At 41.4% G+C, this 16,144-nt stretch overlaps 1 protein-coding gene across 2 annotated transcripts in view; it reads right to left on the bottom strand.

Annotated features, from left to right (window-relative positions):
• Nucleotides 1-15,928, bottom strand: part of GSR (glutathione-disulfide reductase) — a 58,933-nt gene extending 43,005 nt beyond the window's left edge. Inside the window, exon 1 of one of the 2 annotated variants that reach the window (XM_067721582.1) lies at nucleotides 15,896-15,928. In XM_067721582.1, coding sequence (XP_067577683.1) covers nucleotides 15,896-15,913 — 18 coding nt within the window. In that variant the 5' untranslated portion in view covers nucleotides 15,914-15,928. Of the gene's footprint in view, nucleotides 1-1,808; nucleotides 2,127-15,895 lie in introns of those variants that run through there. The other variant, XM_067721581.1, reaches the window with a different exon arrangement.
• Nucleotides 15,929-16,144: the final 216 nt, after the last annotated feature.

Genomic DNA, 16,144 nt, shown 5'->3' with positions numbered 1-16,144 from the left:
CAAATGAAACATGCTTCAGAACGCCTCGATTTTCCCTAACACCTGTTTGGAAATCACTGCACTAAGAAGTTTATTAATGCATCTGTGGATAACCCAGATAACTAGAATACGGAGACAAATCTAAACAGGTCTTATCAGTCGGTTTTATCTTCTCTGATATTCTAAGGCATACTACATCTTTCCTTGAATTCAAAACCAAAAGGCAGTTTGAGAAGAGCCCAAATGGAATGAAATAAAAATATTAAATAGGGGATTTACCCCAAGAGATCAATGCTTACTAAAAAATAAAAGTTGCTGCAGCATAATGAGATAAGCAAGGCCAGGCACTCCATAAGGAAGCAGTAAATGGTTGACTCCTAAGCTGTCCTTTACTTGCTCTCGGAAGTAGTTGATCTCTTAAAGCATTTCACGTTTCTAACAGGAACCTAAAAACGGGGTCAGCCCCTTCTTGATCAATACCAGTGGAACCAGGCAACCATGAAGGCTGCCACAAGCTGATTATGACACACATGGCGAAGGAGGAAAACAGAAAAGTAGAGAGGGACAAAGATGAGTAGTTATCAAGTGTTGTCACCAGTTGCCCAGGGGGCCTCTTAGTGACACCCCTCCATCTGCTTTCTGCAGAGCCAGACTTCTCCTAAGAGTCTGTCTAGACTAAGGTGTCAAGGTGCAAGTTGATAATTAAGAGGGATTTTTCCTTTCCTCGTTCCCACTTCCGTTTTGAACTTAAAAAGTGAGCACAGGACACTGGAGACAGCCCTTTCACAGCTGTTAATTTTGAGTTTCATTCACATACGGTTATTGAGCAAGCTCTTTGTTAAGGCGATGAGAGTTTGCAAACATATGAACCCATTTCTGCCCTTAAGGAGTTCCCAGTGTAGTGTAATTTAAGCATCCCTCTCCAAAGGAACTTCAAGAACTCCATGCCCAAGCCCAGGTTACACTCGGATACATTTTAATACTAACAGCAAGTACCTCGCCCAAGTCTTGTGACAGAAGAGCCCACACCAATAACTTGGGAACTAAACTTATTTTTTAAAGTAATAGTTCCTCAATCGCAGGATTTACAACCCTCTTTTGGGGGGAGGTAGTTTTAAAATCCCTCCAAAACAAAACAAAAGGTCTGTAAAGTCATTTAACGATAAATCCTACATCAATGTCAACTGTAGCTGGTGATTCTCAACCTTGGCTGCAATTAAGAATCACCCAAAGCCGAGGCTGCACCCAGGCAGCAGAATTTTTTCAACTCCTCAGGTGATTCCAATGTGCAGGCAACAGTGAGAACCGCTGCTGTAAATTCTGCCCTTGAAACTGAAGGGAGAGGACCGGGATCCCAATTCAGTGACACGGGCTCCATCCTCCCTTCCCCTCTCCCCACAGAGACTCAGACCAGCTGCAACTATTCTAGATGCAGTTTTATGTTTCATGGATCTGGTGATGAGATCGAGCATGGAACCCTTCCACCTTGAGGAGTGAGGATGCAGGAAAGTTATGTTAGATTTCACCAGCTCCGGCCAGCGTTATTATGATACCTGCGCTGGAACAGACACAGGCTCAGCTTCGGGGTCTGCGGAAAAGCCCCTTTGCACTTGTCTCATCAAACCCCGCTGGGATCCTAACTCCGACCCGCGTGGGAAAGCGGACAGCGCAGGGCTGGGGGCCCATCCTCAGGGAGTCGGGGGAGGTCGCACTAGGCAAGGGCACAGGCTGTTCCTGCAGAGAGAGGATGAGACAAAGCGGGACGGCGGGACGCGGCGCTGCAGGAACCCAGGCATGAAGAGAAGCGCCGGGAGCGAGCGGGTACTCACGCAAGTGCCGCCCAGCTTGTGGCTCTCCACCACGGCGGCCCGGGCGCCCAGCTCGGCCGCCCGGCGCGCGCTGGCCAACCCGCCCGAGCCGCCCCCGATCACCAGGTAGTCGTAGCAGGCCGCGACGCCTGCGGCGGGCGGCGGGCACGAAGACTGCGGCCCCTGCCTAAACGCCATGGCGCGGGAGAAGGCGCAGGCAGCCCGGGCCCAAGGTGGCGCGTAGCCGGAGAAGGTGCGCGCCGCCTGCCTCCAGCCGAGCCCCTCGCTCGCGCTCAGAGTCCGGGCCGGCAGGGCCATGCACGCGGAAGTGCGCGCCGCGGGGTTGCGGCCCGTGGGCGGGCCCGGGGAAGGAGGAGGGCGCGCGGGGGCCGGCGCAGCCTCACGGTGACTAAGCACTCAGCCGGCGCGCGGCGGCGTTGGGGGCTGGCGATGGGGCTACCCGGCTTGGCCGGACCGGGGCAGGGGGAGTCGCCCCACTCCGTCCCGCTGTGCGCGAGCCAGCCCGCCCTGCTCCAAGGGAGGGTCTCTCTTCTGGGAACTCTCCGCTTCCGTCTTCACCCCAGCATCTGGGTCCCCGCGCCCGAGTGGCATCAGCCGAATGTAGGTTTCTGAAGGCTGATGGGGCGAGGAAGGATGAACGCCCCCTTTTGTTTCCCCAGCCTTTTCTGAGCGCGCCCTTTGGGAGTTGCCAGTGGCGCCGACTTCTCCAGGAAGGGAGACTTGCCCACCATCATTTTGAGGGTGATGTTTCTCAAGGTTTGATCCGCAGACCACCTGATCTCTGGGCCCTAACCCAGATTTACTAAATCGGACCCTCTGGAGCAGGACCTCAGCAATCTACATTTTAAACACCCCCCACCCCGGCTTTCAGCACATTTAATTTGGGAGGCTTTGGAACAAATGTTTTTGTGTTCCACAGATGAAGCATAAAGATAGCGTAGAGGTGGAGACACAAAAGCATTTTCCTCCCAAGCTGTAGAGACTGGGGTGTCATTTTAGAATATCTGGAGCAACCAACTGCACAACAAAATAGTAAATCAGTCAGTTTGTGTGGCTAACGCCCATCACCCACAAGGCTGTGAGCACTGGAGGCAAAGGAGTAAAGGTCCGGGTCTCAGAAGCTAGGCCCAGCTCGCTGAAGGGGAGGGGGACCAACCGCACGCCAGTTAGAATGGTATCCAGTTATTTTTTTAGGTTTTTTGTTTGTTTTGTTTTCCTGATTAAAAAGTAATAGAGGGAAAAAAGGGAAAGATCCTCCTTCCACTAGGCTGCCATGTAATAAATGTAGACTAAACAAGAGTTAGAAAAATCATCACTTTACAACTATCATAGTGATCACTGTCATTAAACATCAGTGAATGTTAAAACCACTGGGTGAAAGTTTGATGAGGAAAAGGTTGTTTACAGTCAGACTATGTCCCCACAGATTGCTTATTGATCACAAAGGGGAAAATGGTGGCTTTACGGTGGGCCACACACCACCTTATCCAAGTGGTCAAAGGTGAATATTGCTGGGAATGAGACAGCTGTCATCGTGTGCCTGGTTTTGCGATGCAGTAAGAAGTATACAACTTCACTTACGTAATATTCCTGCTAAAAATCCATAACCTGAGTCTGTTCGTGAGGTAACACTCAGGAAAAGCTACATTGAGGGAAATTTTCAAATAACTGGCCTGTACTCCTTAAAAGCTGTCAATGCCTTGAAAACAAAACAAGGCTTCAACTTCCCTGGTGGTGCAGTGGTTAAGAATCCGCCTGCCAATTCAGGGGACACGGGTTCGAGCCCTGGCCTAGGAAGATCCCATGTGCCGCGGAGCAGCTAAGCCCGTGTGCCACAACTACTGAGCCTGAGCTCTAGAGCCCGCAAGCCACAACTACTGAAGCCCGCATGCCTAGAGCCAGTGCTCCGCAACAAGAGAAGCCACCGCAGTGAGAAGCCTGCGCACTACAACAAAGAGTAGCCCCTGCTCGCGGCAACTAGAGAAACCCCGCACGCAGCAACGAAGACCCAACACAGCCAAGAATAAATAAATAAACTTTTAAAAACTTAAAAAAAAAAAACGAGGCTAAGGAACTATTCCAGGTTAAAGAAGATTGAAGAATTATGAGAATGAAAGGCAAGGTTTGATCCTGAATGGGATTCTGCATGGGGAAATCTTCCTATAAAGGATGATTGGTGAAATTTGAATATGGCCTGTATAACATATAATGATACTACATCAATGTTAAGTTTCCTGAGTTTGAGACTTGTACTGTGGCTAAATAAGAGAATATCCTTTTTCTTAAGAAATATGCACAAGTATCTAGGAGTAAAGAGTCTGAGTCAGAGAAACTTGGTTTCACATCCCCCCACAGGTGCTGTCATAGTCACTTAATTCCTCTGAGAGTCAGTTTCTTCGCGCGAAGTAGGAAGGCTGACAAAAAGGAGACAGGCTTGTCAAACAAGAATAGCTTACAGTGGAGGAAGTAAGCGGATCAGTGCCGACCAGCTGAACTGTCGGCAACTTAAAGGGGATAATGGGAGGTGGGTGGAGTCCTGGAAAGCCTTGCTAGTAGCCAGGGTAAGGTGTTTAGACATTACTCCAGAGGCAATAAGGAGTCTCTGGAGATTTCTCAGGGGCGTCTTTCCCTGGAAATAGATGAAATGGATTGGAAATGGTGAAACTGGCAGTGTAGGAGGCAAAGGTAATAGGTGGCAGTATTGAGAACAGGCAGGAAGAAACAGATTGGACAGACATAAGGAAGTGAAATTGACAGGGTATGAGTCAAAGATGACAAGTCTTGAATCAGGAGATACGGAAGGACAATGATGCCATAAAGCAAACATAAAGAAGATGAAAGGAGGTCTACGTCTCTGCTAGTTTTAACAGAGGAAAGATCTTTTCATCAACATTTTCATTAAATACATAATCCCATGCAATATGTTGAAACCAAAGGTTCATAAGGTATTATTTGGGACTATAATATTTTACATTCATGTAAATGTTTTTCCTCTTTGAACTTCTGACTTAGGTTGGAAGGGGAACGGGTAGCCATATCCCCAACACTTGAAGACTTCAGACTGTATCTAAACTTTCTCTTCTTCAAGCAAAGAAATATCAGCTAAAGTAAAAATTTAGTCAATGTAGTTAATAAGAGGTAGTTTCAGGATATTAAATGCTGAGAATGAAAATCGACTAAGTTATCATTCAAGTGTGCAGTCTTATGACGTCATTATAAACTAGCATGATTTGTGAGGGACAGCAGAGCCCCAAGGGATTATTTCACATTTTAATAGTTCCATCATTAAATTTTTCTTTTGAACACTATACAAATTTAGGTGATTTCCACAAATACACTGAAATATTTGTCAAAACAATAAGCCAACGATTAGTATAGATTGAACTAAGCACTGTCCTTAAAACTTTATTAGGCACGATGCTAAGAGCTTTCTGTTACCCCCTCCTCAACCCAAGAAATAAATACTATTATTACCCTCATTTTGTAAATAGACTAAGGCTCAAAGAGAGTAAATGACTTAATAACTTGTATTAGATTACACAGCTGGTGAATGGCAGAGCTGGGATTCAAATCCTGGAGGCCTGACTCTGAAGCCTATTCTCTTAAGCATTACTGGAAAGAAACCATCAAGGATATTGTCCTATGGTGAAAATACAAGATCCAAGATTTTTTTTTTAATGGTATTTTTTGAAGGAGAAAATGTTGAACATCACTTATTTCATTTAAAAAATTGTCGCCTCTGGGCTTCCCTGGTGGCACCGTGGTTGGTAGTCCGCCTGCCGGTGCAGGGGACACGGGTTCGTGCCCCAGTCCAGGAGGATCCCACATGCCGTGGAGCGGCTGGGCCCGTGGGCCATGGCCGCTGGGCCTGGGCGTCCGGAGCCTGTGCTCTGCAGCGGGAGAGGCCGCAGCGGTGAGAGGCCGTGTACGGCAAAAAAAAAAAAAAAAAAAAAAATTGTAGCCTGTCTCCCTCTGCATTTTTTTAAATATTTACATGATGCAAATGCCACACACTGTTCTAGATCCTTTAATATTTTATTCATTTATTTATTTTAAAATTTTTTGGCTGCATTGGGTCTTTGTTACTGCACCCCGGCTTTTCTCTAGTTGCGGCGAGCGGGGGCTACTCTTCATTGCGGTGCGTGGGCTTCTTATTGCGGTGGCTTCTCTTGTTGCGGAGCACAGGGTCTAGGCACGCGGGCTTCAGCAGTTGCGGCTTGTGGGCTCTAGAGCGCAGGCTCAGTAGTTGTGGCGCACAGGCTTAGTTGGTCTATGGCATGTGGGATCTTCCCAGACCAGGACTCAAACCCATGTCCCCTGCATTGGCAGGCGGATTCTTAGCCACTGAGCCACCAGGAAAGTCCCTCCCTCTGCATTTTTTCCTAAAGTGTAATTTATAGGAAATGTATTCATGTCTCATAAGTAACTCACTGATATTACAACTCGGTGTTCTTTTAAGGTTACAGGTCAAGAGCTATTATGTTAGAAGGAAGGTGGAAATGGTACTTTTATAGAAGTACTTTTATAGATTGTTTACAGACGATCTGCGAAGTCTGTACAGGAAACAGTAATACGTAAAGAAGCTTGCACATCTAGGTTGCTCAATGAAATGTATTTCTCATGACGCATATATGCAAATAATTTCAGTCATTTATAAGAAGGATAAATATAATATGAGAAAAGGAATTAAATAAAGATTACTAAATTGCAGTTTCATTGTTTAATATTGAGGCAACGAATAAACACTGAAAAGACAGACAACAATAATTATAACTGAATGTGAGATTAACAAAAAGCAAATTTTACAATAAGAGGAAGGAATCTTTCCAAGGGAAACAGCAAGTCTGCTTTGTTGGAAAATGGGCTACTACCTTAGAAGACATGTCTAGAGAGAAATCACACATGCACTGATTAGCTCTTTCACCCTTTTGATCTCTAATTTTTTACCAATGTATTTTCAAAGAATATGGGTGGGGGAGATCTTAAAAAAGCTTTAGAAATAACACTAATATACCTATTCTGGATCTAAATATGTATTATGATTTCTGTAATTACTTTTTTTTTTACACTGTACATTTCATCCCCATGACTTATTTTTTTATTTTTTTATTTTTTTTATTTTTTTTTTGCGGTACGTGGGCCTCTCACTGTTGTGGCCTCTCCCGTTGCGGAGCACAGGCTCCGGACGCGCAGGCTCAGCGGCCATGGCTCATGGGCCCAGCCGCTCCGCAGCATGTGGGAGCTTCCCAGACCGGGACACGAACCCGTTGTCCCCTGCATCGGCAGGTGGACTCTCAACCACTGCACCACCAGGGAAGCCCCCGACTTATTTATTTTGTAACTGGAAGTTTATGCCTCTAAATCTCCCTCACCTATCTCGCTCGTCTCCCCATCCCCTCCCACTCTGCCAGCCACCTGTTTCTTCTCCATGTATATGACTGTTTCTGTTTCGTTTGTTCATTTGTTTTGTTTTTTAGATTCCACATAAAAGTGAAATCATACAATATTTGTCTTTCTCTGCCTGACTTATTTCACATAGCACAGTACCCTCCAGGTCCATCCATGTTATTGCAAATGGCAAGATTTCATTCTTTTTTGTGGCTGGGTAATATTCCATTATATATATATTTTTAATCCATTCATCTGTCCCTGAGCACTTAGGTTGCTTCCTTATCTTGGTTATTGTGAATAAGGCTGCAATGAACTTAGGGGTGCATATATCTTTTCAAATTAGTGTTTTTGTTTTCTTTGGAAAAATACGCAGAAGTGGAATTGATGGATCATAGGGTTGTCCTATTTTTTTATTTTATTTATTTATTTATTTTTTTGCGGTACGCGGGCCTCACTGTTGTGGCCTCTCCCGTTGTGGAGCACAGGCTTTGGACGTGCAGGCTCAGCGGCCATGGCTCACAGGCCCAGCTGCTCCACGGCATGTGGGATCTTCCTGGACCGGGGCACGAACCCATGTCCCCTGCATCAGCAGGCGGACTCTCAACCACTGCGCCACCAGGAAAGCCCGGGTTGTCCTATTTTTAATTCTTTGAGAAAACGCCACACTGTTTTCCATAGTGGCTTCACAACTTTACATTTCTGTCAACAGTTCACAATGGTTCCCTTTTCTCCACATCCTCGCCAACACTTGTTATTTGTTGTCTTTTTGATAATAGCCATTCTGACAGGTGTGAGGTGATATTTCATTGTGGTTTTGATTTACATCACCCTGATGATTAGTGATATTGAGCATCTTTTCATGTATCTGTTGGCCATCTGTATCTCTTCTTTGGAGAATGTCTATTCAGATCCTCTGCCCATTTTCAAATCAGGTTGTTTGATTTTTGATGTTGAGTTGTTGGAGTTCTTTGTGTATTTTGGATATTAACCCCTTATCAGATATATCTGGACAGATCATCCAGACAGAAAATCAACAGGGAAACACTGGCTTAAGCAACAGATTAAACAAGTCTCAATAAATTTAAGAAGCCTAAAATCATATCAAACATCTTCTCCTACCACAACACTATAAGACTAGAAATCAACTATAAGAAAAGAAATGCAAAAAAGAACAAATACATGGAGGATAAACAATATGCTACTAAACAACCAATGGGTCACTGAAAAAATCAAAGAGGAAATTTAAAAAATACCTAGAGGCAAGTGAAAATAGAAACACAATGATCCAAAATCTATGGGCTGCAGCAAAATCAGCTCTAAGAGGGAATTTTATAGCAATACCTAAAGGAACTAGAAAAATATGAACAAACAAAACCCAAAGTTAGTAGAAGGAAAGAAATAATAAAGATCAGAGCAGAAATAAATTAAATAGAGACCTAAAAAACATTAGAAAACATCAATGAAACTAAGAGCTGGTTCTTGAAAAGATAAAAAAAATTGATAAACTTTTACCCAGACTCATCAAGAAAATAAGAAGACAGGGCCCAAATCAATAAAATCAGAAAAGAAAAAGGAGAAGTTACAATTGACACCATAGAAACACAAAGGATCATAGAGGTTACTACAACCTATTATATGCCAATAAAATGGACAACCCAGAAGAAATGGACAGATTCCTAGAAACGTGCACTCTCCCAAAACTGAATCAGTAAGAATTACAAAATATGAGCAGACTAATTACCAGTAAGGAAAGTGAATCAGTAATTTAGAAATCAGACAAGAAGAAGTAAAAGCAATCCAAATTGGAAAGAAAGAAGTAAAACTGTCACTGTTTGCAGATGATAATATATTTTGAAAATTCTAAATATGCCACCTAAAATCTATTAGAACTATTAAATGAGCTCAGTAAAGCTGCAGGATACAAAGTGTTTCTATACACTAACAATGAACTGTTGGAGACATTAAGAAAACAACCCCATTTACAGTTGCATCAAAAAGAATATAGGGCTTCCCTGGTGGCGCAATGGTTAGGGGTCCGCCTGCCGGTGCAGGGGACGCGGGTTCGTGCCCTGGTCCGGGAGGATCCTGCATGCCGCGGAGCGGCTGGGCCCGTGGGCCATGGCCGCTGGGCTTGCGTGTCCAGAGCCTGTGCTCCACGGCGGGGGAGGCCACGGCAGTGAGAGGCCTGCATACCGCAAAAAAAAAAAAAAAATAATAATAATAATAATACCTAGGAATAAATCTAACTAAGGAGGTAAAACACCTGTACTTTGGAAAACAGTAAGACATTGATGAAAGAAGTTGAAGACCAAATGAAAGATATATTGTGCTCATGGATTGGAAGAATTAATCTTGTTAAAATGACCATACTAGCCAAGGCAATTTACAAATTCAATGCAGTCCCTATCAAAATACCAATGGCATTTTTAACAGAACTAGAACACATAATTTTAAAATTTGTATGGAAACACAAAAGATCCCAGACAGCCAAAACAATCTTGAGAAAGAAAAACAAAGTGGGAGGTATCACACTCTTTGGTTTCAAACTATACTAATAAGCTACAATTATCAAAACAGTATGGTACTGCCACAAAAACAGACCCATGGATCAATGGAACAGAACAGAGAGCCCAAAAATGAACCCATACTTACATAGTCAATTAGTCTACAAAAAAGGAGGCAAGAATATACAATGGGGAAAAGACAGCCTCTTTAATAAATGGTGTAGGGAAAACTGGACATCTACATGCAAAAGAATCAAGCTAGACTACTTTCTCACACCATATACAAAAATAAACTCAAAATGTTTTAAAGACTTAACTGACAGATGGGAAACCATAAAAATTCTAGAAGAAAACATATGCAGAACACGCCTTGACGTAAATTATAACAATATTTTTTTGGATCTGTCTCCTAAAGCAAGGGAAACAAAAGCAAAAATAAACAAATGGGACCCAATTAGACTTAAAAGATTTTGTACAGCAACGGAAACACTGACAAAATGAAAAGACAACCTGCTGAATGGGAGAAGATATTTGCTAATGATATGACTGATAAGGTGTTAATATCCAAAATATACAAAGAACTCTGACAACTCAACATTAAAAAAAAAAATCGATTAAAAAATGGACAGAAGACCTGAATAGACATTTTTCCAAAGAAGACACACAGATGTCCAACAGGCATATGACAAGATGCTCAACGTCTTTAATCATCAGAGCAATGCAAATTAAAACCACAATGAGATATCACCTCACACCTGTCAGAATGGCTACCATCAAAAAGACCACAAATAACAAATGTTGGCAAGGATGTGGAGAAAAGGGAACCCTCTTATATTGTTGGTGAGAATGAAAATTGGTGCAGCCACTGTGGAAAAAAAATATGGAGGTTTCTCAAAAAACTAAAAACAGAACTATCATATGACCCAGCAAGTCCACTCCTGGGTATATATCTGAAAAAACCAAAAACACTAATTCAAAAAGATACATGCACATGCACCCCAATGTTCATAGCAGCATTATTTACAACTGGCAAGATATAGAAGCAACCACCTAAGAATCCATCAACAGATGAATGGATAATAAAGAAGATGAGATATATACACACACACATATACACACACACAATGTAATACTACTACTCGGTCATAAAAAATAATGAAATTCTGCTATTTGCAGCAACATGGATGAACTTGAAGGGTATTATGCTAAGTGAAATAAGTCAGATAGAGAAAGACATATACTGTATGATATCACTTATATGTGGAATCTAAAAATAAAACTAGTGACTATAACAAAAAGGACACAGGCTCACAGATACAGAGAACAAATTAGTGGTTACCAGTGGGGAGAGAGAAGTGGGGAGGGGCAAGATAGGGGTGGGGGATTAAGAAGTACAAACTGTTATGTATTAAATAAATAAACTACAAGGATATATTGTACAACACAGGGAATACAGCCAAAATTTTATACTAACTACAAATGGAGTATAACCTTTAAAAATTGTGAATCACCATGTTGTATACCTATAACATATAATATTGTGCATCAACTATATCTAAATTTTTTAAAAAGGGAAAAAAAGAATAATGAACATCCACACCTTTCAGCTTAAGAGATGAAGTCTTACCACACTGTATAGTTCCAGATACCTATCCCTGTCCCATCCTCTTTCCTCTCTTCCTCCCCTAAGAGGTAATCAGTATCCTAAATTTAGTCTTTATCACTTCTCTTTTCTTGGAAATAAATGTCCATCATCAGAAAAATAGATATTCATGTTCTTATACTGGAATATTATGTGGAAATGAAAATAAACTAGGGCTACACAAATTAACTGGGAACAATCTAACATTAACATTAAATTAGAAAAGAATATATGACATTTTAAAATATGCTAAACAACATTATAGTACTTAGAGATACATAATATGCTAATATTTAAAACTTTTCTTTATATATATATTTAGAAGTTTTTAAAAATCATCCATAATTTCACCACTCTGATGTAACCATTTTTCCTTGTTGGCCTACTTTAAAGTTATGTCTCCTAATTCATCATCTATGTCATTTCTGAGTCTGTTTCCATTGATTTTCTTCTGCTTATGTGTCACCTTCTCCTGCTTCTTGTTATGCCTGGTAATTTTTTAATTTAATGGTTGACATTGTGATATTGAATGTCTGAATTTAAAAAGTGTTGGTCTTTGTTTTCCCAGGAAGTTGTTACTTATGGATCAATTTGATCCTTTTGTGGATCAAAACTTAAGTTTACATAAGAACTTGTAAACAAATGGTTGTAGCAGCTTTATTCATAATAGCCAGACCTGGAAACAATCAAGATGTCCTCCAAAGGTGAGTGGTTAGTCAAACTATGGTACATTCATATCAAGGAATACTACCCAGAGATAAAAACAAATACACATAACAACTTGTATGGATCTCAAGGGGATTATACTGAGTAAAAAAGCCTATCTTGGGAACTTCCTAGTGATCCAGTGGCTAGGACTTGGCGCTTTCACTGCCAGAGCCTGGGTTCAATCCCTGGTCGGGGAACTAAGATCCTGCAAGCCACACGGTGTGGGAAAAAAAAAAAAAAAAGGAAAAGCTATCTCAAAGGCCAATATTAAAAGCTTTAATATGCCTCAGTTTGTCTTTTAACAATGCTTACATTGGAAGTCAAGGAATGGTACAGTTAAGATATGTGCATGTCATTGTAGTTAATGAATGCTGTATGATTCCACTTACATATTCTTGAAATGACAAACTTAAAGAGATGGAGAACAGATTAGTTGTTGCCCAGGGTTTAGTGAAGGATAGAAAATGAAGTGACTGTGGCTATAAAAGGGTAGTGCAAGAGATTCTTCTGAAGGAACTGTTCTGTATCTTGACTGGTGGTGGTCACATGAATCAGCACAGGTGATAATATTGCATCCAACTAAATACACATCCTCAAATGAGTGTATGTAAAACCGGTAAAACCTGAATAAGGTTGGTAGATTGTGTCAATATAAGTCTCCTGTTTATGATATTGTACTATAGTTATGCATGGATTTGCCAATGGGGGAAACTGAGTAAAGAATGCATGTGATCTCTCTGTATTATTTCTTATAACCCTCTGTGAACCTATAACTATTATCTCAAAATAAAAAGATTTAAAAAATTATGATGTGTGTACAAAGCCTAATCCAAACAGCACATTTTGTATAATTCCATTTATAGAAGTCCTAGAAGAGGCAAAACTAATCTATGGTGGAAAAAAAATCAAAACAGTGGTTACTTTCTGGACAAAATCTTTTATCTTGCTCTAGTATATGCTGTTAAGAAACAAGACAAGAGGCCTAAAATGGAGTTTCTTATGCTAAACCCCACACCAGCAAATGCAGAATTAACTTAATTAGTTTGGGCTCTCCCAGAAATGGAATCGCTTGATCAGCACTAGTTAGGTAATCTGCTTGTTGGACCCCTGCCATCCCCTAAAGGAAAGTAAACTTGCAATAACCAACCCACTTTTTTGCCTGGAATAACTTCCTTGTCCCTGCTCCCTTCTGGCTAGAAAAGTCTTTCATTATACAGCTCCAGCTCCTCAGAGCTCCTTTCTATCTGCTATATTGGATGCTGCCTGATTCAAATCAATGTTTCCTCAAATAAACTCTTAAAAATTTTAACATGTTTCAGTTTATCTTTTAACAATGCTTATATTGGAACTCAAGGAATGGTAGGGTTAAGATGTGTGCATTTCACTGTAGTTAATGACATACATGCTGAAATATACATATCATATGAAGTATGCATATGCACATAATATAGTTAATGATATGACACTGAAGTATTTTGGGGGAAGTGTACTAAAGTCTCCAACTATGAAATGCATCAAAATAAGACAGATTGATGAATGGATAGATTGATAGATATGTGACAATATATATAATAAAATGTGGTGGGTATATGGATAGTTACTGTAAATTTTTTTCAACTTTTTTGTCTGAAAATTTTCATAATAAGATATAGGAAAACTTTACTAGTTGATTTTTTTAATGCAAAAATTCCAAATGTTAGGTCACAAAAGCAGTTTGGATACACTTAATACATACAATTCAGGTTACATTTTAATTAACATTTGTCCCCCCCCCAACCAAATATGATTATCTGTAATTTAAAAATGTGTCGGGACTTCCCTGGTGGCACAGTGGGTAGGACTCTGCGCTCCCAACGCAGGGGGCTCGGGTTCGATCCCTGGTCAGGGAACTAGATTCCACGTGCATGCCACAATTGTGTTCGCATGCCACAACTAAGGAGCCCATGTGCCGCAACTAAGGAGCCCTGGAGCCGCAACTAAAGGAGTCCACCTGCTGAAACTGACCTGCACAACCAAATAAATAAATTAATATTTTTTAAATGTGGGACTTCCCTGGTGGCACAGTGGTTAAGAATCCACCTGCCAGTGTAGGGGACATGGGTTTGATCCCTGGTCCAGGAAGATCCCACATGCCACGGAGCAACTAAGCCCGTGTGCCACAACTACTGAGCCTGCGCTCTAGAGCCCGCGAGCCACAACTACTGAGCCCGTGTGCCACAACTACTGAAGCCCGTGCACGTAGAGCCTGTGCTCTGCAACAAGAGAAGCCACCGCAATGAGGTGCCCCTGCACCACAACGAAGAGTAGCCCCCATTCGTCGTAACTAGAGAAAGCCCGTGTGCAGCAATGAAGACCCAGTGCAGCCAAAAGTAAGTTAAAAATGTGTTGACAATCCTATTTCTTTATACATAAAGAAAACAAGTAGCATCACTTCTTAAATTTAAAAAAATGTGAAATTTGTGTCTGAAGAATGTTAATAGAAAATGATTTAATATAAACTATCAAGATTTAAAAGTCCCTTCCTCTTATACAGTATTCAAGGTATTCATAAGATTTTATTGTGAGAACTGAGCCATCTATAACCCATGGCTTAATTATGATCACTGAAAACTATGACCTTAAATCAACATAACTTTACTGTTTGTTCCAGGAAATTCTTGCCAACAAGGACAGGCTGTAAATCAGTACATAATTTCATTGTTAGCTTTAGAAGCTTCCTGAAAATCCATTCATCTGAACAACAGGTTGCTAATCTGGATAAAAAGCTTCCCTCTCAGGCACTGAGAAGTTGAATTGATCACTCAACTGGGCAAATGCCCTTCCTTATCAAAAAGGGGGCACATCTGACTTCAAGTCCCTCATCTTGCTGTGTCCAGCAGCCCTAAACTATTATACCATGTACTATGTCCAATCCCAGTAAGATCCCCACATCGAAAAGGCCACCTTAAACTACTCCAACCTAGACTCCAAAAACCCTATAAAAATCACCCTTGACTTCCCCTCTGAGTCACTACAAAGATTATGTCACAACAGTGTTCTCCATTAAATCACTAAGCGAGAAACTTGGTTTTAGATGAATAGGTTATTTTGGTGGTCTTGGGGGAGGGGGGTAAGAGTAGATAAATGCAGTGAAGAGACTTCACAATCAACAAAGTTTGGGAAATGTGTAAGACCCCATGCAAATCTGGAGTACATGGGAGCCGCCACTTTACTGTCCTGACAGAGATTCATTGGTGTCAACAGATTATACTAGGAATATAGAAAAAGGAAGAAAAATACCTAAAGGAGGAAATCATACCAAAATGAAGACGTTTAAGAGGTGAAGAACTTCCTTTCTTTCCTGTCTTCATGGAGATGAGAACCTCTGAATGAGTCAATATAGTTAATTATTTAATTGGTATGTCATGTTAGAATTTGTATTACTTCACCTGGACTGATTTTGAGATTGTGCGCTCATATCTTGCAACTTCACTTCCAGGATAAAGTTCTTAGCCTACACACAAAGCCAAGCCCTCTCTGGTCCTAGCTCCAAACTAATGCACCTCCACTCAAACTTGGAACTGCAATATTTTAAACTGCTGCTTGTTCCTCTGCATTCACAGTTTCCTAAATTTGCAATCCCATTCTTCCTTTTGCCCCCTTCCCCAATTCCTAAACTTTACAGCACAATTTGGGCATGGTTTCCTTCAGGAAAGCATTCAAGCCCTCGTTGGGAATAGGGTTCCACAGACCGCTGTGCGCATCCTAATCACAACACTCAGGCACTGTATATATCTGTTTACAGGGCTCTTTCCCATTAAACTGACTTTCTGAGCTTCTTGAGGACAAATTCAGTAACTTACACATATTTGAGTCTCCATGAGTCCTTCTGTACCAAATTGTGGGGCTCAATAAATGTTAGCTGAAGTAAATTGAAGGGTGGGAAAATTGATGGCTAGGTCAGAAAATGAATTTTCAAGCAAGAAATCTTGCAAATTGCGACGATCTCTGTAGCTTAATTGCCTTGCAGTTTGGCAGAAGCACCAGAGGTGTATCATGGGATGGCAATGAGGTAATAGAACTGTGAGGCTGAGTTAAGTCATTAACAGTAA

This window comes from Pseudorca crassidens, chromosome 21 (assembly GCF_039906515.1).
Source record: "Pseudorca crassidens isolate mPseCra1 chromosome 21, mPseCra1.hap1, whole genome shotgun sequence".
In the NCBI taxonomy this organism is placed as follows: Eukaryota; Metazoa; Chordata; class Mammalia; order Artiodactyla; family Delphinidae; genus Pseudorca; species Pseudorca crassidens.
Note: the sequence above shows the minus strand (reverse complement) of the source record. Positions and strands in the feature narration are given on the sequence as shown.